Source organism: Diabrotica virgifera, chromosome 9 (assembly GCF_917563875.1).
Source record: "Diabrotica virgifera virgifera chromosome 9, PGI_DIABVI_V3a".
In the NCBI taxonomy this organism is placed as follows: Eukaryota; Metazoa; Arthropoda; class Insecta; order Coleoptera; family Chrysomelidae; genus Diabrotica; species Diabrotica virgifera.
Window position 1 is genome coordinate 59,671,646 of NC_065451.1, and position 27,022 is coordinate 59,698,667.

The window sequence follows — 27,022 nt, forward strand, 5'->3', positions numbered from 1 at the left end:
AACATCAGAAGGGTCGCTGGGAATTGGCCGCAGTACGCTTAAAACAGACAAACTGGAAGAAATTATGGGAGGCCTATGTTCAACTTCGGGCGCAGAAGGCTGGATGATGATATTTTGTTGATATGTTACAAAAGCTATAACACTGAGAATTAACTACAATTTTAGTTACAAGAAGTTTATTCCTTGTGCATCTGTTTATTCCGGAAATCCTTGTGCATCTGTTCAACCTTGGACACAGAGGGCTGGATGATGATGATGATAATAATAATGAAAAGTTTAAGGTAAATGAAGTGATCAAAATAATACAAAATCTTAAATCGAAAAAGTCCCCAGGCTTCGATCTTATAACCAGTAAAATTATTAAACTATTACCCAGGAAAGGAATTGTGTACCTTACTCAATTATTCAGTGCAGTATTAAAAACCTCATATTTCCCTCTCCTCTGAAAAGTCGCAAAAATTATACTAATTCCCAAACCAGGTAAGCCTCTGGAAGATGCCAAATCATATCGACCCATAAGCTTACTGCCGATAGTGTCAAAGATCCTAGAAAAACTGATACTGTCAAGAATTCAACCACTCCTATCAGATCGAGAACTAATCCCTGAACACCAGTTTGGATTCAGATCCCACTACGCAACCATAGAACAGGTTTATCGGATATGCAGAACTGTTAATCGACCATTGGAAGACAAAATGTACTGCACTGCCGCCTTTCTAGACATCTCGCAAGCATTCGATAAAGTCTGGCACACAGGCCTTCTATACGAATTAAAAAAATGCTTTCTCTCACTCACTTCCTAATTTTAAAATCCTACCTCCATAACCGTTACTTTTTTGTACAACATAGAGATGAGCGCACGTCTCTACTTCCAGTTGAATCCGGAGTTCCACAGGGCAGTGTTCTGGGGCCAGTGTTATACCTATTGTACACAGCGGACTTACCAACAAACTTTCAAACCACGACAGCTACATACGCAGATGACACAGAGCAGTGATGTCAGTACATCAGGACCCACGGATAGGTTCTCAACTTCTGCAAACCAGCCTCAACAAAAAGCAAACTTAGCTAAAACGGTGGCGTTTTCAAACAAATGAAACAAAGTCGGTTCATATGTATTACCTTCACAAAACCGTAGTCACTGCCCGCCTGTATATATCAACAACCACAAACTAAAACAGCAAGCAACAGTCAAATACCTTGGAATGCACCTAGACCAAAGATTAAACTGAAGAACACACATTTTTATGAAGCTTAAACAACTTGGTCTCAAATTACACAATCTTTACTGGCTGATTGGTCACAAATCATCACATTCGATGAAAAATAAAGTACTTGTCTACAAAGCAATTTTGAAGCCAATATGGAGTTACGGGATCCAACTTTGGGGTACTGCATCAAACTCCAATATCGAAATCCTGGAGAGGTTCCAGTCGAAGGTTCTTCGAATAATCACAAATGCCCCATGGTATGTTGCAAATAATATTATTAGACACGATCTAGAACTTGCAACAGTAAAAGAAGAAATTACCAACTTCGCACAGAAATACGAAGATAGACTGACACAACATCCAAATGTAATAGCAAGAAACCTGATGAGACAACCAGTCAGACGAAGACTTAGACGAAATACACCTAGTGATTTACCATCGCGATTTTAGTTATATCTGCCGTAATCCCCAGAGACAAACAATTTTATATTTATGTAAAATATTTGTAAAGAAAATGATTAATGAATCATTTTCTCCAAGTCACATACACTAGTGGTCACAACATTTACTCATTGTAACTTGTTTTACAGATTGTAAATAAATTGGAAGGTTAACTAAAAAAAAAAGAATGTGTGTGTACTTTGTACGCACGTAAGAAGTTATACTTCTATTATATGATTTAAACGAAATTAATATACTTTTTATTTATATTTTATTTAAATATTAAACTAATTTATACTTACTACTTCTCAAACATTTTTATTAAAACAGTGCTAAAAATTAAAATAATAAAAGAATAAAACACACACAAACACATTAAAAATGCCACAAATGATTTCTGAACATTAATTGTCGGAATTTTTTTTAACTAAATACGTATTTTCTGAAAATAAAATTATATAATAAATATACTTACAATCATAAAATGTATAAAAAAAATAAAAATATAAAAGTTTTTATTGGGATTCGAACCAGCTATCAGCGCGGTTAGTATATTGGGGTTCATTCGCCTTACAACGCTTCGCCACGGAGGCAATGTGTCATTATGTGCGAAGATCGACTAACTAAACGGATTAAGCTTTTGACATTTTTGAATTAAATTAAATTATTTTGATTTTGAATTGAAATGATTTAGAATTGAAAAAATACAACAAAACATAGAGTAAGAAAACAATATATTAGGTGAACATTGATAGAAATTTTTATGGTAATCAAATTATGTAAATAAAAGTATTACATCTATGTATTTTGGTAGGTTCAAATAGGTAGGTACCTATGATACATTTACAATTATTACGTACCTGTTGCTTTTAAAAACTATTTAAATGTCACTACAATTATAAACTTTTTTGTTTCTGTCCTCACAACAATAAAACTATTATTATACATTTGTTTACCTTCATATTGAACAATTATTTATTATTGACAGATCATTTCAACACCCAATCAGAGCCCGTATAACGACTAATACCATACTGTCGGTGTGCGCATGCGCGCAGATCAATATAAATTCACCCTCAATCTCAATCGCGCCTAAAGACGTATAACTTCAAAAATGATAATAATAATGATATTTTGTTGATATAAAACGCTGTAATACTGAGAATTAACTACAATTTAAGTGAAAAGAAGTTTATTTGACGTTTCAATTTCCACTCCGGAAATAGTTGTCAAAATACATATTTAATTAATTCCCAATAAAAATAATAAATTGTAACAACTTAGCTGGTCAAATTAACTGGACCAAACTGGATGCATAAGTGCATAGATTAACGCTACAAGTACTATTGTCACTTTAAAATTAAAAAAATAATTAATCTCTACTACGAGATAACATCACATGTGATCGTTTTGAAATTTTCTCACATATGTCATATATATTGTGTATTTTTATCTACTATTAATATATTGTTCAATGATGCAATACTGGATACTTACTTAAGTATTATTATATTTGATAAGAAATGGAAAAAATAATTACAAAGCGTATTGTTTAGATTTACAAATATACAAAAAAAGTCTAAACTTAAATTCTAAAAGTTCTGAAATCAAAAACTGCATAATTGCTCATAGTCCTGAATATTTGAAAATAAGTAGTGGATAGTCCAAGGATCAACATCTATATGATGCCGAAAGGCGCTTTTACCATGGGGGTGGTTGCCACCCCATCTCGGGGGTAGAAAATTTTTATTATATTTTGACCGCAAAAGTTGATAAAAACATTCATTCTAAGCAAAAAATGTTCTATACATTTTTTGCTAAAATTAATAGTTTTCGATTTATTCGCTATCGAAAGTGTTAGTTTTATATCGAAAAAATCAATGTTTTTCGATATACTCATTTAAGATTCACTCAATTTTTGTTCTTGGAAATTAAATAAACTACAATTTTATATTTAACCATTTTTTCGTATTTCCGATGCTAATCTTTCTATTCTGAAGAAAATGGTATTCTTTACCAAATTACAAAAATTCGTTATTCGCTTTTAACTCTATTCGCATTTTTTTCAAACTTAATTATTCTAAGCCAGTCATACTTCTAGAATCTATTAATAATACATAAATAAAAAAGAATGAATAAGGCCAATGACTAAAAACATTGCCAACTTACATTATTATGCTTCCAACTGGATTTCTCCTTTTTTTTTCAAATATATTATTATTGATTTTTTAACCGTAACTTTTTTATTTTTTAACTTAGAAAGTTTGATACAAAAGAATTTTGTAGGTTTTTACAGGATCTATAAGGCTATTAATATTAAATCCTTTTAAAATCCTCAGTCTCAAAATGAGGTGACTGAAATTGTTAGTAAAGGTGGTATTTGCATGTTATTACAAGTTTTAATTATCAATAGTTCACTAAATTTTTGCCGTAGAAAAATTTTTTGCAAAATGTTCTTGGGGAGTAAATGAGCTGCAATTTCATATTGAAACATTTTCTCATATCTCTGATGCTAATCTTTCTATTCTGTAGAAAAGGGCATTTTACCAAACTACAAAAATTCGTTATTCGCTTTTAACTCCATTTTTTAAAAACTAATCATTCTAAGCCGGTCAAACTTCTAGAACCTATTAATCATACATAAATAAAGAAATAAAAAAGAAATAACAAGAAAAACCAAAATGACAATATTTAAAAAAATTTACGTACCTATCACTACATATGGAGCAGAGAATTGGGTATTGAACAACAAACATGACAAGAGATTGCAAGCCGCAGAAATGAGGTACATATTTAAGAAAAGTCGTGGGAGCTAGGAGAACCGATAAAAGACGTAGCGAAGATATTAGAAGAGACTTAAAAGTAAAATCATTAAAGGAAAAAATTCATGAAAAGAAATTAAAATGGACTGGGCACTTAGTTAGAATGAACGACGGCAGACAGGTTAAAATGACATGGGAAGCGAGGCCTATAGGAAAAACAGGAGAGGCCGACCAAGGAAAACGTGGAATTCCAGTGTGATGGAAATATTGCAGAATAGAGGAAAATCGTGGCAGGAAGCCAAAAAATTAGCTAGGGACCGAATAAAGTGGCGTAAGAAGTTCGCAGAGAATAACGAGTAAAGAAGACACCTCGACACCTTACGGTATAAGAGGATCATCGATTATGTATCTACGTAAATAAAGAAGACCAAATAAGGTCAATGACTAATTTCATTTAGAATGGTGATTAGGCGGTTGTTTCCGATCACTTTTTCGCTGAAAAAAAGGGTATGGGATAGATATTTTTAAATACTTTAAATTATTTTGATCAAGTTATCCTCGAAAAATGCATAGTTTTCCCGTCCTTTGACTTTGACACTACAATATTTAGCATTTGACGAAGAAGAGCTAACATATAAGTATAGCTCGATTACTATTGGTCTTAAATAAAATTAAAAAAAAACGGTTTTGTTTATTTTTTCAAAAGGTACATTTTTGCTAAGCAAAGTTGTTTTGATAAAACGAAAACTTTTTGAGTTATTAGCAGAAAACTGATTAAAAACATTGATTTTTTCGATAACTAACACTTTCAATAGATAATAAATCGAAAACCATTAATTTGATCAAAAAAATGTGTCGAACGTTTTTTGCTTAGAATGAATGTTTTTACCAACTTTTGCGGTCAAAATATAATCAAAAATTTCCACTCCCGAGATGGGGTGGCAACCACCCCCATGGTAAAAGCGCCTTTCGGCATAATATAAATTTTGATCCTTGGACTATCCACTACTTATACTCAAATTTTCAAGCAAATCGATCCATTCTGTAAAAATTGCGAGGTTTTGTCTTATTTTATTACTTGGACTATCAAGGATTTTCATATTTGATATGATATGGATAAAATCAACAACAACATTACAACAACATTTAAAACAACCAACAAACTCAGATCTACGCCGTCTAAAGCCAATCCTAACAACACACAAAGAACCGCATCTATAAAATACCCTGCGAGGTTGCGAATGCAACAATTTATATATGGGATAAGCCTCAAATTCATTAAGTGTCAGGATAAAAGAGGATAAAACCTATATCAACAACAGGGACTTTGATAAATCGCACATATGCAAACATGCCTGGGACAACTAGCACAGAGTACAAAGGAAAGATCGTCATCAATAAAGAACAAGAAAAACCTATACCTTAATACTGTTATATTTCTATTTGATATGAAAATTAAATTTTGATAATTATAAACAAAATTCAATTTAATACAAAATATTTTCAATTTTCTCAACCACGGGCATATAAATTTAGAACAACCTGTATACAACAAATTGTTATGTTTAATTTTAAGAAGTGATTAGAAGAAGCTTACGAAACGCGGGACAATGCGCCGAGAATAAACAAAGTGAATGGCGCGTACCATTATCGTTGTTAGGTCATTAAATTTTGTAAATAGTAGAAAGTAATTTTAGAATGGGAATTAACTATTTTTTTTTGAAATCCATTAAGCATATTTAGAAAGATTAAAAATTGGTTTTGAGGAATACTGCGAATGAGAGTTGGTGGTGGAAGGTTGATTTGTGAATCTGGAAGGGATATTTAGAAAGTAGGTGAATGACTGGAAATAGAGATCAGAATGTTTTGAGCTGTCGAGAAGTGAAGTCCAGTAGTAGACGGTAGTGTACGGAGAGTGAGAAAGCCGGTGTAGTTCCGTGAGTGTGGAGTATCTATCGTGGAACGAGAGGTAGGCCAGGTTGAGAGTAAAAGAACCTCCTTGAGCCAAGAGTGTCCCGGTAGCTGTTTGAAGTTTCGAAAAAGGTAGAAACACGGCATCACGACAGAAGCAGGAACGGGAGCTATACGAGCTAGTTTTCAAAGGAGAACATTACTGGAAGCCAGGACGAGGTGTTGATCGCAGCCAAGGATAGCAGGAAACGGGTCTTGTGTGAAGACATTCTCAGTTCACCAGAAAAAGGTCAGTCTCATTTGTTTGGACATGAATGTATGGGTTTTTCGTATTAAATACCACATTTAAAATTGAAGAACATAATCAATAATATCAGAAAAGCTTCATCAAACTTAAATAGAATTGTTGCTAATAAATCCTAATAGTTAAATGTTAATAAAAACTTTCAATTGGAAACCAAAAGGAAATAAGATTCCCATTTGTAAATGTTATGTTTAAGAATAATAAGATCTAGCAAATATTAAGCAGTGATTGCCATTTAAATAAAATAAACAATATTTTGATTATAATTGTAACCCATATGTGTGTATTATTTTACTCTTTTCTTTCCTATCCCGATTAGGAACCATTGAGAAATACTGAGAAGCCACGTAAGTAAGTAATTAATTTTATAATTCGCCCTGAGATTGAAAACATATTGTATGTGATCTGGTTAATTAATTAAATTATTATTAATGCATTGATTAAATTAAATGACAAATAAGAATATTATCTCATATCAATAATCAAGATCACATCAATACATAATGTATAAATACACAGAAAGTTAGAAAAACACTTAAAAAAATTGAAGAACGGAAAAGCTGTAGGTAAAGACGGAATACTAAACGAATTACATACTTTGCAGAAGCAATTAACAGCATTAATTAACACAATATAATAATTAAACTAAAAAGGGGTAGTTCCCTGGATTGGCTGTATACCTTATAGTTAAACAAACTGGAACATGAAGTAAAAACCACTTCTATGTAAAAAGTATATTTACTAAAAATTTTTTAGAATCCCAATGGATTCAATAAAATGAGTTCATCAGAACGTTTTCAAACCTATCGGTCCATCATCAGTGAATCTAAAATCAAATAAGTAATCCCATTATTAAAATTGAAAAGATGGTTGAAATTGTGAAAGTTAAAAATGTGGTTATGATTACTTACTTGAATACTTGCAAAATAGCCCCAGAACCAAACAATGGTTGTGATTATAAATAAATCTACATTATGTTGAAATAAATTTAAAATGGCTAAACGCCGATGTTCAGGGATTAAACCTCTGGGAACATGGTGAAACTCTACCCGAGGACCCAATCAACCATCTTCGGTCAACGATGACTACTAAGTGTCAAAGTCAAAGCTATGTAAGGAAATGCTTGATGTGACATTGACAGTTGAGGAAGAAGGTAGTCGATTTTCAAGGAAATTTAAAAACAAAGTCATGATCCAAGACGAAGATATAGTAAAGATTTTTTTTTAATATCTGAAAATGTCTGTTAATTAAATCTATTATTTTTTAAAAATTAAAAGAAAATGTGTTTTACAAAATAAAAATTATTTTAACTGTAGGTAACTACAAATTGACTGTATCAAATAAAATAAACCTGATCAAAAAATTTCAATATGATAAAGTGAGCTGATTAGTAGTAATGACAGAAATAAAATTAAATAAGTGGTGATATAGAAGAAGTTTTAAATTTTGAAAAGGGATATTATTATATCAAGAAATTTATATGTCCACAGTATGTGTATTGATGGTTGTATAGGTAGAAGGGAAATTTTTTTATTTGGATGTAGGTGAAAATTAAAAAACTTAAATAGATTAGAGTTAAGATATAGTCAATCTGATAGTAGAAAGTATGATTCAAGAATGCAATTATTATGGAACAATTTTTATGAAATTGAGAAAATTCTTGTGACAAACTGGTGTATATGTAAAATTGATAATAAATAATTGTAGGATAATAGGTTGCCCAGTTGATACAAACTAAAATTTAATTAGTATAGAAAATGATGATGGACCGATAGGTTTGAAAACGTTCTGATGAACTCATTTTATTGAATCCATTGGGATTCTAAAAAAATTTTTAGTAAATATACCTTTTACATAGAAGTGGTTTTTACTTCATGTTCCAGTTTGTATAATAATTAAAATTATAAAACACAATAAAATACTGAAAGGATGGACAACGAGCGAACTAATTCTACTATTCAAAAAATGGGGTTACAGAACAGTCAGAAAACTACAGAGATATACTTGTTAAATACTACCCTAAAACTTACAACTAACATTTTATAAGAACTAATGAACCAGAGGGTAAGTTTAGCAGATGAACAACAGGGTTTTTGTACTGAAAGACCGTGTACAGATGCAATAATTATCATAAATCAAATTACTGATAAATCACTAGAATATAATAGATGGCATGGAAGGCCGGTGCAGCCTGAACCTCAGAAACGCCAAAGACTAGGTTCTTATGGACCTAGTCCATATGATATGACAATGGACCCGCCGTAAGAGGCCTAAGTGTCTGAAGGGCTCACAAGTGGGCCTTGTCCCGATGTACCATACCATAAATAGATCAGCATTTTTGTGTCTGATTGACGGAAACATTTGACAGGGTAAGAATCAAACGTGTAATACATCTTTTGTATCATAGAGAAGTTCCCCTAAATGTCATAAAAACTATTGAAAACAAAAAACATTGTATACCAAAAAACAAAATGGACGTCAGAATAGATCGACAACTTACAGCACTTACAGAACCTATATAAAGTGGGTGATCATATTATTAGAGTCAGCTAGTAAAATTCAATGTTTTAGAGGAAGGGTATATAATTGAGCTGTATGATATATTAATGCATTTGTTTCAATTTGGCTGTATTGTTACACTTTATGAAAGTGCAATAAATAGTCTGACAATAGTGGCAACACGCATGTGCGGCAATGCATGACTCAGATGTCATTGTTTGTCAGTGCTACCCAGCCTAGCTTGCAACTCGTGTTCCTATTATTTTGCATTCTTGGTGTTTAGAGTTATAATAAACTTTGTGAGTTTCCATTCGTCTCTAGTGATATTCTGACAGTCGTATACTATATTTTGTAAATTTAGACAAAGACATCTCACCAGGAAAATAGCAGAAATAACAACTTTCAATATTCAATACTTATCACTCCAATAGAAACATAGCATCCATTTCTAAAGTTCCAAAGGCAACGTGGACCGTATAAAGAAAAAACTTACATACCATTATTAAACAAAAGTAAAATTTTCTGAGGTGGCTCTAATAATATGAGCACCCACTGTATGTAGGCAGCGGAATAAGATAGGGCGATAGGGGGACTCATTGAGCCCTATGCTCTTTAATTTAATCATGGATGAAATTATTAAAAGTGTCAATAAAGGAAGAGAATAATATGATGGGAAACAAACAAGTAAAAACACTCTGTTACGCAGATGACGTAAATTCATAGCCCAATATGAAGATAGTCTGCAAAGACTAGTTCACAGATTTAACATAAGAGCAAAAGAATTTAACATGACGATTTCAATTCAGAAAACAAGAACAGTTGTAATCAGTAAAGAACGAATCAGATGTAAAATGGAAATTACACTGGCCAGCTATGGAATCCCGGACAAAAAAGTGAGTGATCAAGTACAAAAAGCAAATAGACTGGCAGGATACCTTTTTTTCACAAATTAGTCCACAAAAATTCACTATTAAAATATACTTGTATATTATACTTGTCTCAGCCCAGTTTTATTCATAAATGTAATAGATGAGATAGTGAAAGAATGTAAGAAAACCTTCAAAAGATATTGTATCGGTTGGAAAATAATGCAAATGATAAACGCTGAAATGTATATATTTGCAGCCAACAACTAATTTCGGAAACAGCAGAAAAACTGAAATACAACTTGAAGAAATGGAACAGAGAAGCAAGTAAATACAACTTAAATGTAGACAAAGAGAAGACTCAGATAATGAAAATAACAAGGAAACAAGGGACTTAAGATCAAATAGAAGTGATGGTAAATCAACAAAAAATAATACAGCCAAACTCATACAAATACTTGCAACAGTAATCAACAACAAAGGAAGCATGGAGGACGATCTTAACAACAGAATGAAAAACACAGGTGAACTATTCCAAGCACTAAATACAGGATACCTTAATAATAAGGAAATATCAACGAAGACCCAGATGACAATATACAAAACAATATATAGACCTACGTTAACATACCTAGCAGAATTCAGGCAGCAAAGATGAAATACCTCAGTTAAAATCAAACCAATGCTCGACTCAATTAAGAAGAAAAAATTGACATGGTTCGGACATATAACCTGGATGGACAATAACAGACAAGTAAATAGAGTGTGGGAAGCAAAATCAATAGGGAAGAACAGAAGAGGACAACCCATTAAATAATGGAGTAGTGGCGTCTCGCAGATACTACAAAGTAAGAGTAAAACTTGGCAACACAAATAGCAACCAAGAGGAAAAAATGGAGAAAATTCATTAAGAGCTATATAGACGCAACTCACGGCACCTTAGAAGAGGACCGATTAAGTTTTAATGAATGAAATAAATGAAATGAATAAATACTGTAATGAATTTTATTATGAATGGCCCAACACAGAAAGGTATCACTAAGTCTACTGATTAAGTAAAGTAAAGTAAAGCAAAAACGATTAAAGGATCATACATTACGATTTACCCAAACCAAAACAGATACCGAAAACAAATTCCTTTATATACAAAATACATAAAAAAATAATTCAACTAACCATACTCATCGTAGATATCTTCTGCAGTTGAAGGAACTTCATAAGACCTGCTTCTTCCAAACATATTCATATTATTTCGCGAATGTTCAATCACACGATTCAACAATAAGCCCACACCTACTGAACTAAAAAAATGTATGTAGTAGACTACTGATAGTTTCAATACAATCGCGAAACACAATGACATACTATGTAGATGATAGTACTTATCACATATTTTTCATATTATTAAGATATCATTCGTCGCTCTGGTAATTTTTGCAGTTTTAAATGACAAGTGACATACTTTTGGTTTTAAGAAACTAGATTTTTGTTTATTTTTGGCTTAACAGTTACGATTTTTATTGCGATGATTAAAAACATACGAGGGGAAATTAATAAGATCTCAGTATGGTTTACCAAAAATATGTAACGAAATAATTTATTATGGATCCATCTCGACATTTAAAAGGCGATTATGGAAGCTATTCAATCATCGAATGACCCAATCTTTTCAGTTGCACTTTTTTATGATTTAGGAATATATTTGTAATACAATAGAGAGTACGGGAGACCAATAAAGATTACTTGAGGCTTCTAGAAAGGACGAACCAGATCGCTCATTTCCTATCTCCTTAAAATAGTAGAGATACTAATAGATAATAGATACCATAATATAACTGTGGCCGGTTTGCGGGCTGCAAAGTAGTCGGGGCACACTTTAAACTATTTTATTTGTTTATTTACAACAAACTACATACTAAAACAAGTAAGAAAAATTATGACAGTTGTATTCTAAGTTTCTAAAATCTTCTGACAGACGTCCGTCAATCCGTCTCCTCTTCTTTCCCCAGCCGGTCAACACATATGTGGTCGTAGGCTAACTGTCAATCTGCCACAGGGCTCCCCTCCAGTGAAGAACCTACTGGTTTCGAACGGCAATGTTGACCGTGTTACTCATCAGACGGTTGGCATATACATGTTCTTCCTGCACCTGTTGGGCCGCTGGAATATATGCTGGCTTGAGTCGGTCCATGGAAATTCTCTGAGGAACATTTTTGACATCTACAGTTAGAAACTTGTCACTTCGTTCCAACACTCTGAACGGGCCGGTATAGTGAGGTGTAAGCGGAGGCTTTACTTTATCAGTCCGCACAAACACATGACTCGTAGTCTGCAGATCCGGATGGACAAAGGCAGTGCGGACTGAGTGGTTGCTCGTCGGTATAGGCCGCAATGCTCCCATGGTCTGACGTAGTCGTTGGACAAAACTATGCTCGTCGGGTGTAGCAGCACTAGGGACAAGCAGCTGTCCAGGGAGACATATTGGTTTACCATACACTAACTCGGAGGCTGTACACGCAATGTCCTGTTTGAAAGTGTTTCGAAGGCTTAGCATGACCAGAGGGAGGGCGTCAACCCACGATACTGTGTCCGCGGCGATGAGAGCAGCCTTAAGGGTTCGGTGGAAACGTTCAATACATCCATTTGACTGTGGGTGGTAGGCAGTGGTTTTAATATGTTGTACACCTAGCAATCTATTGAGCTGGCGAAATAAGTGGCTCTCAAATTGCCTACCTCGATCCGTTGTTATGGTTGCTGGCACACCAAACCGAGATATCCATCCCTCAAGCAGCTTCTGCGCAACAACTTCGGCTGTAATTTCCGAGATAGGTATGGCCTCGGGCCATCTTGTGAAACGATCGATGATTGTGAGCAGGTATCGAAAGTTCTGATTTGTTGGAAGTGGGCCCACAATGTCGACATGTATGTGTGCGAATCGATCGTCTGGCATTCCTATAGGTGTCACAGGTGTAACAGTGTGACGTCCAATTTTGGCACGTTGACATTGGATGCACTCTCGTGACCACTGCTTGACTTGGCGATTCATGTTATGCCACACAAAGCGTTCGGCAATCATTCGTAATGTAGCAGCATGTCCTGGGTGGGACTGCGTGTGGAACTTCAGGAAAACGTCTCTCTGGAACACAGCTGGCACATAAACTCGTATACGACCATCTTGGACTGAACAATAAATAGGTCGTTGGCTATCTGGTAGAACTATTCGCTGAAGTTGTAAGGAGCTAGCAGGATCGTTCAGAGTTTGTTGGAGAGTCTCATCTGTAGTCTGAGCTTCGGATAGCCGGTTATAGTCAATCGTAATGGGTGTTGTGACAGCGTCTACTTCGGGTCGTGAGAGACAATCGGCAACGATATTGGCTGCACCCTGAATATGTCGAATGTCGGTCGAGAATTGTCCAATAAATTCTAGTTGGCGTATCTGTCGTGGGGACTGCCGCTCATGTCGCTGTTGGAAGGCAAACGTTAAAGGCTTGTGGTCAGTATAAATGGTAAACGGCATGCCCTCAAGAAAATGGCGGAAGTGATGTATGCCACTGAATATGGCCAGCAGCTCTCGGTCATAAGTGCTATAGTTTCGCTCCGTCTTAGAAAGCTTTCTAGAGAAGAAAGCGATGGGTTGTAGATGTTCACCTATAAGCTGTTGCAAAACACCGCCGATGGCAACATCTGAGGCATCAACTGACATGTTCAATTGGGCATTCGGTGCTGGGAAAACCAATTCAGTCGACGCGGCCAAGAGATCTTTGACTTTGGAGAAAGCTGCTGCAGCTGCTGGTGTTAATGTCAGTTCTTGCTTCTTTTTCTTTTGCTGAGACAGTAAGTCGGTTAATGGCATTAGTTCATTCGCAGCATTTGGTAACCAACGTCTGTAGAAATTGAGCATACCCATAAACCTTCGTAGCTGTCGATAGGTCGTAGGTTGTGGAAAGTTGCGAATTGCGCCTACTTTAGCCGGCAATGGACGAACGCCAGTTGGGGAGACCGTGGCACCCAGGAAGTTTACTTCACTTTCACGGAATTTTGATTTATCCTTATTGATTTGAAGTCCATTTGCTTCCAGAATCCGAAGTACTGATGCCAGGTGTTTCTCATGCTCGGTATCAGTCTCCGAGGCAACCAAAATATCGTCGATGTATACATACACATATGGGCATTCTCGAAAAAGGTGATCGAGGTACCTCTGGAACGTCTGGGCAGCATTTCGCAAACCGAATGGCATTCGGAGAAACTCGTAAAGTCCAAAGGGGGTTATTACAGCCGTCTTTTGTACATCCTTCGGGTGGACTGGAATTTGGTAAAACGCACGTACCAAATCAATACAAGAGAAAATTCTCTTTCCATGTAGCTGGTTAGCAAAATCCTGGATGTGCGGTATTGGGTAGCGATCTGGTTTGGTCATGGCATTTAGACGGCGAAAATCTCCACAGGCTCGCCATCGTCCATTGGACTTCTTAACCAAGTGAAGCGGACTAGCCCAAGATGACTTTGATGGTCGGATAATGCCTGCCTGCATCAGCTCATTGAATTCTGCTCGTGCAGCTTGAAAACGATCTGGTGGAAGTCTTCGTGGTTTAGAAAATACTGGTGTACCTCGAGTCTCAATATAGTGCTGGACCCTTTCAGTATCCTCTGGTATAGTGGCTGCCGGACGATCGTAAGGATGGGCAGTGGATAGGCCTACTTCTGGTACTTTAACACGACGAGACACACAGGTAATACTGCTTGACATATTTGAGCTTACTAGTCGTTTGTTTCTCATGTCAACACTAATGCCATAATGTGTAAGAAAATCGGCTCCTAGTATGGGTGTGGTGACATCTGCGACTACAAAAGTCCATGTTACAGGTTGGTCTAGACCAAGGTTTAATGAAAGTTGTCTCTGCCCATACGTTTGGATGCACGATCCGGTGGCAGAATATAGGCATACAGTGCTGGGCCGAGTCGCAGTGCAGATTTTACGTGGAAGCACACTCAGGTCTGCCCCTGTATCAATAAGGAACTGAAGTTGGAGAACACTATCGGTAATGAAGAGGCGGCGTGGTATGTGAGGGGCTGCAGTTGCCGCCATTACTGCGCCCTTTCGTCGTTTTTTGTAAAACTGCAGGGTGGTCTACATTTCTTTGCTTGTGCACCAAATCTTCGATGGTAGTAACACTGCTCGTCAGATGATGACTTGGCACTCTTGACCATTTGAATCTGTTGCCGTTCTTCAGCTACAGCTAATCTGTTGGATAAAGCGCTCACTTGGTCATTCAATGCAGCCACTGCTTTGTCTAAGATAGGGCTTTCGGTAACAGCCATGACTGGAAAATTGGAACATCGGAGGTACTTATCGGCTTTCTTAGCAAGCTCTTCTAGATCTCCATCAAAAACAGATATAACACTTCGAACCGAAGGTGGTAGGCGGTCCAACCAAAAATTTTTTAGAACTTGTGTACTAATGCTATCCGTGGCCAGAGCTTGCATTCTGTGGAGTAGTTGAGTGGGTTTTAAGTCACCCAGAGTGAGCTCCATTAATCTGTGGATCCTTTCATCTGAGCTAATGCCATACCTTTCGAGAAGGCGAGCTTTCAGTTGTGTATAGGCATTGCCAGCAGTTGGATTCTTTACAATATCCGCCACTTCTATTAGTATGTCACTGTTTAAACTAGCAACAGTATGATCGAATTTGCAGTTGTCAGATGTTATTTTGGCTTGTCGGAACTGCGCCTCCAGCCGAAGAAACCATAGTTCTGGTTCATTGCGCCAAAACTCTGGAGCTTTTATGCCTACCCGTGCAATTATTGGGTGATCATTGCCTTCGTATGGTGTAGCGTTATCGTTTGGCATTGTTTGGTCGTTATCTGTCATAATGTCGTCTTTAAATCCTTGTACTTACAGTCTTTTTCTCGGGGTCACCAATGTGGCCGGTTTGCGGGCTGCAAAGTAGTCGGGGCACACTTTAAACTATTTTATTTGTTTATTTACAACAAACTACATACTAAAACAAGTAAGAAAAATTATGACAGTTGTATTCTAAGTTTCTAAAATCTTCTGACAGACGTCCGTCAATCCGTCTCCTCTTCTTTCCCCAGCCGGTCAACACATATGTGGTCGTAGGCTAACTGTCAATCTGCCACATAACCAAGGATTTTCACTGTACCAACTAAATTTAAAATATCGATCTACTTTTGTTGATTCCTTTTTTAAATTGTTTAAAATAGGTCTTTCATTTTTAATCTCATTTTTTTCTTCAAAATAATACAAGGAGAATTACTTTTCAAGTAGTTGATCGATTAAGAAGCGACACTCATCCATGGTTAACTGCACGCACACTTTTTATAGGTACTGTCACCAATTTTAAATCTGGTAACAGCGCTACTGATACACAGCGCGCTTATGCCGTCGCTTCTTCAAAATTTTCAGTCACTAGCCGGTCCCGAGCGCCAGCGTGGGTATATAACCATTGTAACCAGAAATGAGTCTGGTAACAGAGTATAATAAAGTGCAACTGAGTCACATAAACTCGCCAATATTTTCGTGTCTACGAGAAGTTGGCTATTTACTAAGTTACTTACTATTACCACATAATATAATATATTTCTATTGGTAAAAATATTGGTAAATAGAATTATTCATCGTCATAAAATATTTTTAACTGTTACCAATGGTAACAGTGGTTACATGGACGCTTCGCCAGTGCATTTGACCTTGCATGCCGAGCTGCCCAAAATTTTATTTTTCTTTTCTAAAATTATATCTTTAGGGGAGTCAATAGTAGCCTAAATTTAAAATCACGAATGAATTCCTCCGTTACGTTAGCCGCCATCTTGATTTTAAAGGAAAACCTGTTTTGCTCAATATCTCCGCCATTTTTATCTTTTCGACAAAAATGGTAGAAACTGAAATTGTTCCAAATAAATCGTATTTACAATTATTACAATTTATTTTTAACAATTTTTGTCGTGAGGTCGATATTTTCGTGTTAATTTTACTTACAGTAGACGCCTATATTTTTGACTATGATATTGCATGTAACTTTTTTGGTATTGTAATACACTCAGGTGCAAAAAAAATCGATCCACTAAAAATTTGGTCATTTTTGAAGTTTCGAATTTCCTAAACCTGTTGTTGGATTTAACTGATTTTTTTACCACGTTATAGCCTTATTCATTGACAATATCGCTGTAATAATATTGTTGCTAGACAGTCAAACTGTCATTGTATACCGGGTGTACGAATCAAACTGTGCCTTTTTCTTAAAGTTCGCATCACCCTGTGGACTATTCTAGCATTTTTAAAATACTGAAATTAAAACCTAACTATAGCCCTAGATTCATTCGCTTATATTGGATAATGAAAAAGTTAGGTACTTTAACAACTGGCCATGTTCGTCATCAGTACAGAGTGTTTCTAAATAAGTGTGACAAACTTTAGGGGGTAATTTTACATGAGAAAATAATCACAATTTGCTTTATAATCATAATGTCCGCAAACGCTTCGATTCCGAGACACGGGATGTTCAATATTTTTTTACAAACTGACGATTTATTTATTGCTTTAAAACCAGTTGAGATATGCAAATCAAATTTGGTGGGTTTTAAGACGTAGTTATTGCACATTTTTTGACATACAATTAAGAATTTTATATTCACCATTGGCGTGCAAACGGGTATTATGACCCATAATATTACCCGTACGCACGCCAATAGTGAATATAAAATTCTTAATTGTATGTCAAAAAATGTGCAATAACTACGTCTTGAAACCCACCAAATTTGATTTGCATATCTCAACTGGTTTTAAAGCACTAAATAAATTGTCAGTTTGTAAAAAAATATTGAACATCCCGTATCTCGGAAATGAAGCGTTTACGGACATATGATTATTAAGCAAACTGTCATTTTCATGTGTAAAATTGCCCCTTAAAGTTTGCGCATTTATTTCAAAAAAACCCTGTACTGATGACGAACATGGCCAGTTGTTAAAGTACCTAACTTTTTTATTATCCAACATAAGCGAATGAATCGAAAGACAAAATGTTAAGAAAACCTGAGGCTATAGTTAGGTTTTAATTTCAGTATTTTATAAGTACTAGAATAGTCCACAAGGTGATGCGAACTTTGAGAAAAAGGCACAGTTTGATTCGTACACCCGGTATACAATGACAGTTTGACTGTCTAGCAACAATATTATTACAGCGATATTGTCAATGAATAAGGCTATAACGTGGTAAAAAAGTCAGTTAAATTAAACAACAGGTTTAGGAAATTCGAAACTTCAAAAATGACCAAATTTTTAGTGGATCGATTTTTTTGCACCTGAGTGTATAATTCAAATCCTTCTCACCACTTAAAGTCCTATGTTTTGACTATCTGTGAGCAAATTTTTAGCCAAATCGATTATGATGTATTTTGGGAATGGAGAAAAATGTAACGATTTAACGTTTTCTACACTATAAAATTTGGTCAAAAACTTGTTTTGAATCAAAGTAACTTGTTATAATGCCATATAATGATATTTTTGAGTCCCTTCTATTAAAATATTATGCTTTCCATTATAATAATAATATCCGTATGGCACTTTTGCCAGGGAGATCCTTTCGCACAGTTCCGACGCCATTTACATCTTTAACCCTGTTTTTAAGTAACTAGTGCCGATGTACACTAGCCCAGGGGGACCGACGGCTTTACGTGCTCTCGGAGGCACGGTGAGACGGCTCGTGTCATTATTGGAAATGAAAATGGTTTGTCTTTGGCAGGGCTCGAACCCACGTGTACTGGCGTATGAGGCCAGCGTTTATGCCGTTACTCCACGGCCGCTCATTTTTCCATTGATACTTTACGATAGAAAATGCAAATTTGTTTTAATAAACACCAAATCACTGTAAAATCGAATAAAATAACATTTTGAGAAAAAAAGAAGAAGATTTTTTGACCTTAAATATCTTATTTTTACGTCCCGCAGAAGCTATATATACCAATTTTCAGACAAATCAGAGATCCAAAATTTTTTTTGCTCCAAAATTGAGTGATTTGAAATGGAACCACCCATTTGTATTAGAGGACCGGTAATCATATCGAGACTCGTATTTCTCAGTAGGTAGGTATTTTGTATAGGTATAGATATAGATCTAGATAAAAATATAGGGTTAATGACATACATTACATATTTTACCTCCATTATACCTCCCTCTGTTTCATCTTCTATCTTCTCCTCACCCTCACAGTATGAGGCTCTGAGGCTCACACTCTTAAAACGCCTTATGCAGATAACGATAATCGATAACACTCGTAAAATACCGGTCCCGCCCGTTACTCGCTGGGATACGATTGGTAGAAAGTAATCAAGTGTACTGGTTGTAGATACAATACTCGTTACTCGCTTTGATACGATTGGTACGAAGTAATCAGAGTAATCAAAGTAGACACAATAGTTGTTACTCGCTCTGATACGATTGGTACGAAGTAACGAAGTAATCAAAGTAGATACAATAGTCCTTACTCGATTTGATACGATTGATATGAAATAACGAAGTAATCAGAGTAATCAAAGTAACGATTTGCCTCTCTGTATAGTAATCGTTATTTTCGGTATTCGTAAGTAACGAGTACTTTGTAACGAATAGATACTTTTTCAACATCTCTATCATAATATCGATATTACCTAATTAAAAATTAACCAACGTTTTCACAGTAACAAGGTTTTCATTTGCACGTTTAGAGATTACGTTCGATGCAAAATATGTTGCCCCAGTTTTCCAAATGGTTTTAAAAGCTCCCGCCTACGGCATGTAAAATCAGTTTACAAACAGAACAATAATTTCGAAAATTTCTGCGCTGCTGTTTCTAATTATAAGATTTGGATGTTATCCAACTGGAATTTTTCATCCAGATTAATTCGCACATGTTAATTGAGAATGCATTATCGAGCAGTAATAGGTGATGTTTGGTTTTTCATTACTAGCCCAGTAAATGAACGGAAAATTCGGCGATACCGTGTAATTTTCAGGGGCAACTCCGAATTGCATGAAAAATTTGGATTTACGTTCTGCTTACCCTCCACTTCAAAGTTGAAATTGTGCCGTTGGTTGCTTTTACTTGGGGGGTGACAGTCACCCCTTCTCGGGGGTGAAAAAACATACATTCAAGATAAGACCGGAAATGGATAAATTGACTGATTTTAAGCAACTTTTGTTCTATAGAGCTTTTTTACGTAAGTCAATACTTTTCGAGTTATTTGCCATTGAAAATGTTGATTTTTCGACAAAAAACTACGTTTTCAGACGGTTTTTCGCAAATAACTCAAAAAGTAAATATTTTATCGAAAAAAATATTCTTAGCAAAAGTGTAGCTTATAAAAGACCCAAAAAAATGGTGTATCAGTAAAGTCTATTAATCAAATAAAAACAAAGTTGTAGCTCATGAAAAATACGTTCTTATTCGTCTAATTCCAAATCGAATATTTCGTTTAAACTTTTTTAAAGTGGTTATAAAAAGCTTTGTTTAAATTGTTAACAAAAGTTTTAGCATTAAAAATAAGCGAGTTACGCTCAAAATAAAGTTTGCCCTCTTTTTTTTGTAAAAAATCATGAAAATTTCGCCGTGTTTAGCTCCCCAAATGAAATTAATCGCCACCGCTTTACAAACAATTTACTTACCTATTATCTATTTTTTATATGATCTGTCAGTCTCACCGGTTTAAAGTGTTTATTTTTGAAAGAGTTATAATTGAGAAAGCTTGAATGGGTCACTAATCACGAATGTATGCAAATTTTGAACAGCCATATCTTAACCAATTTTTGTCTTACGGAGAAACAAAATGAAACTAACATATTTATAATAGCAAAACCTACATTTTTTTACTCTTGTAAGATTTTTCTTATCAGTAATACTTTTTAAGTTATTTTGAAAAAATGAAATTTTTCAAAAATTTTTAGAAAATTTTTTTTTACTATAAAACCAAATGTTTTCAAAAATAAGCACTTCAAACCAATCAAACTTACATATCATATAAACAATACACATACAGTTAAAATAGATGGTAAAGCCAAACGATTAATTTCATTTAGGGTGCTAAATAGAGGGAGGTTTTCACGATTTTTCTTACCAAAAAAAAGGGGCTAACTTTTTTTTTCAGTGTAAGTCGTTTATTTTTGATGCTGTAAACTTTTGTAAAAAACAAATAATAAGCTTCTTTTCGATACTTTAAAAACGTTAATAAGGTTTTCCCGAAAAACTCTTCTTTCTTCGGTGATTTTGCGTTGAATTATTCGATTTGGAATTAGACGAATAAGAACGTATTTTTCATGAGCTACAACTTTGCTTCTACTCAATTTGTAGACTTCACTGGTACACCATTTTTTTTCGTTTTTTTATAGGCTACACTTTTGCTAAAAATATTTTTTTCGATAAAATATTTACTTTTTGAGTTATCTGGAAAAAACTGTCTAAAAACGTAGTTTTTTTTGTCGAAAAATCAACATTTTAAATCGCGAATAACTCGAAAAGTATTGACTTACGTAAAAAACTTTATAGAACAAAAGGTACTTAAAGTAAGTCAATTTATCCATTTCCGGCCTTATTTTAAACACGCGTTTTTCACCCACCGAGAAGGGGTAAATGTCACCCCCCAAGTAAAAGCACCCAACGGTACAAATTCAACTTTGAAGTGGAGGGTAAGTGCAACCTAAATCCAAATTTTCATGCAATTCGGAGTTGCCCCTGGAAATTACACTCCAAAAAGGTCATTCATTGGGCTATACACGTTTGGCTGATTTTTAATAAGTAGGCTGGTTTTAATAACTACTCAACCATAAGAAACTACTTAAAAATTAATAAATTTTTAAGTCAATAAAATTCTCTTTTCGTCGACCTCTTCACTCCTTACTCCATCTCTATTTGTTCTTTGCACTTGATCTTGTATTTGGTAGAAATAAATGGAATATTTTTTCAACAAAAATGTAGAAAGATGAACAACAAACTAGGATGGCGATCTTACTACCATTTTGAATTTAGAGCATGATAAGCAATAATACGAACTACCACCCACTAACGTGGGAATAACAAAATAAAAGCATTAACAAATATGTAATTTAATGACTAACTTTGTGACTATAACTAAATTAAAATCTGGTAAAAGCTTAAGCGTAAAGTTCTTATATTTGAACCGCCGATTTAATGTCTAATTTACACTGGTCCGCGACACACCACACGAGAGCACTTCTACAACTTAAATGTCACTAATTGGCACATGAACCTCGGCTGTTTTCTTTAGTATTAATAAACTTGATTAATAATAAGCTTTTGCGAAACGTGTACATTTAAACTATAAGCTAGACACACAATAACTATACAAAATAAGCGAGGATTGAAAACTCTAAACAATACAGAGAAGATTGCGAGATTGCTCAACACAGAGAAGATTGGAGGCATGTTGTCAAGTCAGCTAAAACCAACGAAAGGTTGTAACGCCACCGAGTAAGTAAGGAGTACTCCTTGAAGGCTGAATTTGGGCAATATTTGAGATGAGATTTGAGAAAATGAGAAGAGTGTTCTGCACAGGAGATTTAAAGTTGGGGCAAAGAGTTAGGTTGGCGAGGTGATACGGTGTTTTGACTTTGTTTTATGGAATGAAAGCTTGTACCTTGAATGCGACATCAATGAAAAATCTGGTCAAATATTACGAGCCATTATTACATGTCGAGAGAGATAAAACTTGCTCCAACTGATTACGCAGGGAAAAATTCAAGGAAAAAGAAGCAAAGGGAGACAGACGTACAATATCATGGCTGCGCAACCTGAGAGAATGGTACAGATGTACTTGTTCCGTGGTGGTTGAGTTGCGTGCAATAACCTTATTGTCCACGGAAACAATTAAATGAAATTAAAATAAATGTAAAAACAACAAAATGTCTGTCAATAATATATTTATTTCAATCGGTAAAGAGAACGTGAAAATGTCTTGAAAGAGGGTTTGTTATTTTAGGGAGGGTGTGGCCGCACGGGGTGTCCGCTGTGACTCTACTGAACTAGACCACAAACACTAATCTGTGATTATATGGTACTACCATATGGCCAGACAGGCGACAATATATTAGATCTGGTGTTTTAAAAACTGCAAAGGCATTTTGCCTGATATATTTCGTTTCTTAAAACTTAACAGGCCCTTCTATGCATATGGTTTGTATATTAAATGTGAATTTTAAATGGGACGTACTATTTCATTTTGAAAAAGTTATTAAAAATTAAAATTACCATTTAAAAAGAAGTAGCAATTGAAACGTGTCGCCACATACTTCAAATGAACTTTTCAGAGCAGCTGTCATTAAGTCCAAATAACTACGATGATTAATGATAGTCAATATCTGTCGCGAAGATGGCAGTTGATGAACAAGTAGGTATATATTTTTGACAAGGCAATAAAGCAGGTGGATAACATTGGTATATAGGCAGTAGTAGCTTCATTTTAACAAAGAGTACAGGGTAGCTGAGTAGTATGTAGCAGGATCGTTTGATATTTAATGATCTTATAATGTCCAAAAAAGATACCAGAGCCAGCGCTACGCTCCAAAGACCTACCTAATTATAGCCCCCGCTAGTACCTAAGATAATCAATCTAATCGATTCAAGAGTGTTATACATTTTTTGATGAAACGAACCGTTGATCGCAATGGACTTCCCAAACGATAGTTAAATATTCCACCGTTAGAGGGATAAGACTCCCAAACATGTCAGTGTTTTAACAAAATTCTAGCGATCGACCGAATGTTAACAATTTTCACAATCTAATCTATTTGTATAAAAGTTATCACCTTACCACTTTTTTCTGTGTCGGAGTCGAAATCTTGCAATGGTGATGACTCGCGCACGCAGGACATCAGACTCAGAGGGCCGGCCCCCGAGTGAGTCCCAACAGCTGCAGACATCTGAAAGAAAAAAAATATAAAATAAAATATGAACTTTGATCTATTAAAATATATTGCACGAAACCAGAGTTGCCAATCGGTGTATAATTATCCGATTTGCGTATCTTTTTTAGAGTTGTATCTTCTTCGTATTTTTAAATAAATCGGATATTTGCGTATATTTTTCAGTGTATCTACCACTCTACTACAACAGACTAATAAGAAAAATAAACTTAAAAAAATCCGCTTCTCATTCATATATTCCCAACAGCTCAATAATTTTCTTTGGTTCCACCCAAATTTCTAAAAATGGCCTATATATTGGATGAATGTTAGCGACATCCGATACTTTTCATGGTAATTATCTAAGTAGGGGCAGATAAAAAGGGACAAAAGGGACCTGTGCGAATTGTTTTCTTTAAAATTTGAATGCACAAATGTTTCCACTTAACTCATACTGATCCAATTCAAATTTCAAAAACCGGGATTCTGCCGTCCGATTTTATTTATGGGCTTTTAGTCTTTAAAATAATGATAGCTACTGCACGATTTAGTTTTATTTTATTTTATGTTGTGTAGTGCTTAAGTAAACGTCTGTTGAAATAAGTTTTGGTTTGTGAAAATACTTTTGTATAATGGATAAATGGTAAAATTAAAAAATGAAGCTAATATATATCTGTTATCTAATTAAAAAAAAAGTATTTTCATTGCTATTTGTTCTACCATTTTCAAACGCTAGTGTCAACGGTGTAACCAGGATGATCGTAAGGGGGGTTACAACTACTGGAGGGTCTCTAGGGAATATGGAATAGTAATGGTGTTAAGCGTATAGAGCTCAAATTACATACCAATGGGGAGGGGTACAACCCACAAAAGCCCCTGGTTACGCCACTGGCTAGTGTAGAAAGGGTTTTCAGCAATGTATTCAATATAAAAACAGATAAAAGAAACCTCTTAAATACATCTACAATTAGGGCTTTATTGGAGACAAAATATTGTGTCGGCAATACCTACTGGCTGTGTAAAATTTACAGCTTCAAAAGAAATGTTACATGTAGGTACATGTTTAGGTTTTTAATGTTTTAAGACTGTCAGTTATGTCTCTAGTGTTTTAGTTGTAATAAATCTTTAGTTGCTAAAAGAGCGTAGGGGCAAAATTTTGGACCAATAATTTTTAAATGCATTCATTTTTTTTTCGAACCCTGAGAAAACTAATCAATATTTTTGAAAAATTTAAACACAGAATGAAAGATTACATTATTACCGAGGGCCAAAAGTCTCTTAGAATAAACAAGAAAGTATTTTTGAACGAGATATTTAAAATTAAAAATCACACTCAATTTTCTTTTTTTTTTTTTCACCCCTGTAACTTATTACAATAAACATTATAGAAGTCTTCAGGGACTTTCGACCCTCGGTAATAATGTAATCTTTCATTCTGCCTTTAAATTTTTCAAAAATACTTATTAGTTTTCTCAGGACTCGAAAAACCATTGACCAGAAATTTTGCGCCTACGCTCTTATGTAGTTGTAGTTTTTTGTATTGATTTATTTATTATTTATTTTCCTAATAAGTACCTAGTTTTAGGTAGTTATTACGTTTTAATAAAATAATATTTAAAAGTGTTTTTTACTTAAAAATAAATAAAAAGATCCAAATAATGAAATATTTAGATAATTTAGCACTTACAATAATACAAAATACGTACATATAATAATAGTAGCTAATTACATGAATTAATCAGATAGGATACGAGATTTCAATTTATAAACGAAATTTTTTAAAATAAACAGTAAAACAGAAAATCCAGCAGATTAAAAATTAATCTGTAGTAAGTAGTCAGATAAAAGAATAACATTGGCAACATCGATTTTAATTACAGAATAATTTTTGACCTAGCGTATCCAATGTTGTAACCAGGATAATCCTAGGGGGGGGTTACAACTACTGGATATTCTCTGGGAGGTATGGAATAGTAATGGTGGAACCGTAGAGGGGGTTATAACCCCTAACCCCCCTTAGTTACGCCAATGAGTGTATCTTTTCGTTATAAACCGGATCTTTTTCGAGCGATCATCGGATAATCTAGAAAAATGCGGTTGGTAACACTGCACGAAACAATCAAATGGTCGTGAAATCCACTATAGATATTTTCATGGATCAACTATGATAGCCAATAGATCAACTCGAATATTGTCCTTTTTATGAGCATTTTTCAGTGCGTAACAAATGATAGGAAAAAGGGTAAGTCCGTGATAATACACATTTATGACATTTATTCTAACATCAAATTTTAGTTAAATCTGACAGTTGTCACATTTTATTTTCAATTTGGAATAAAAACAAATCAAATGTGTTTCTTGCATTTATAAAATGGTATTTTCTTTGATTTGTATAGTCTTATAAATTATACAGATTATATTTGTAATATTACTATCTAATTAAAAAAAAAATATTTTTTTTATTATGGCGCCATCTATCGACAACTAGAATAACTAGAATAGATGTTATAAATGTCACCGACGAAATGTAATCACCGACGTGCGTTTTTTTCTGTCACATACATAATGCGTTAGAAAGAAATCGAAAAACTGTGACGCACTGAAAGATGATCATGAGAAAAAGAATATCAATAAAGCCAGTGTAAGACCAATAATGACATATATGCATCAGACACAAGACCCGATACAGCCACAACGCAAAGACTACTAGAAACGACAGAAGTGGAAGTACTGAGAACAATTACAGGAAATATCCTGAGAGATCGAAAGAGGAGTGATTACATTAGAAGAAAGTGTAACGAGTGTATAAACGAATGGACACTAAATAGAAAAAAGAATGAAATAACCACATAAGCAGAATGGGGGAGACACGTGTGTCAAAATAGCAAGAGATAAATCACCAATTAGGCGAAGCAATAAAGCACTAATCGGCCTTACCTCCGAAAAAAAAAGGACAAGACGGATCTTAATAATTCTTTTTACATTCGATTCGTGAAGGCGCCAGGAAACTTTGTGACCCGGAGCCATGATATAATATTGAAAAAAAAACTGCATACAAAAAATGCATTCCTAAAGTGCATCTCAAACTGACAGTAAAAAAAATTCAGAACTCGTCAATTATC

The 27,022-nt window shown here is 34.7% G+C and overlaps 1 protein-coding gene across 6 annotated transcripts in view; it reads right to left on the bottom strand.

Annotated features, from left to right (window-relative positions):
- The window catches only part of LOC114331514 (uncharacterized), a 741,127-nt gene that overhangs the window by 372,144 nt on the left and 341,961 nt on the right, over positions 1-27,022 (bottom strand). For 5 of the 6 annotated variants that reach the window (XM_050661247.1, XM_050661246.1, XM_050661244.1 and 2 more), the window contains one exon: positions 23,810-23,918. In XM_050661247.1, coding sequence (XP_050517204.1) covers positions 23,810-23,918 — 109 coding nt within the window. Of the gene's footprint in view, positions 1-11,170; positions 11,338-23,809; positions 23,919-27,022 lie in introns of those variants that run through there. The other variant, XM_028281102.2, reaches the window with a different exon arrangement.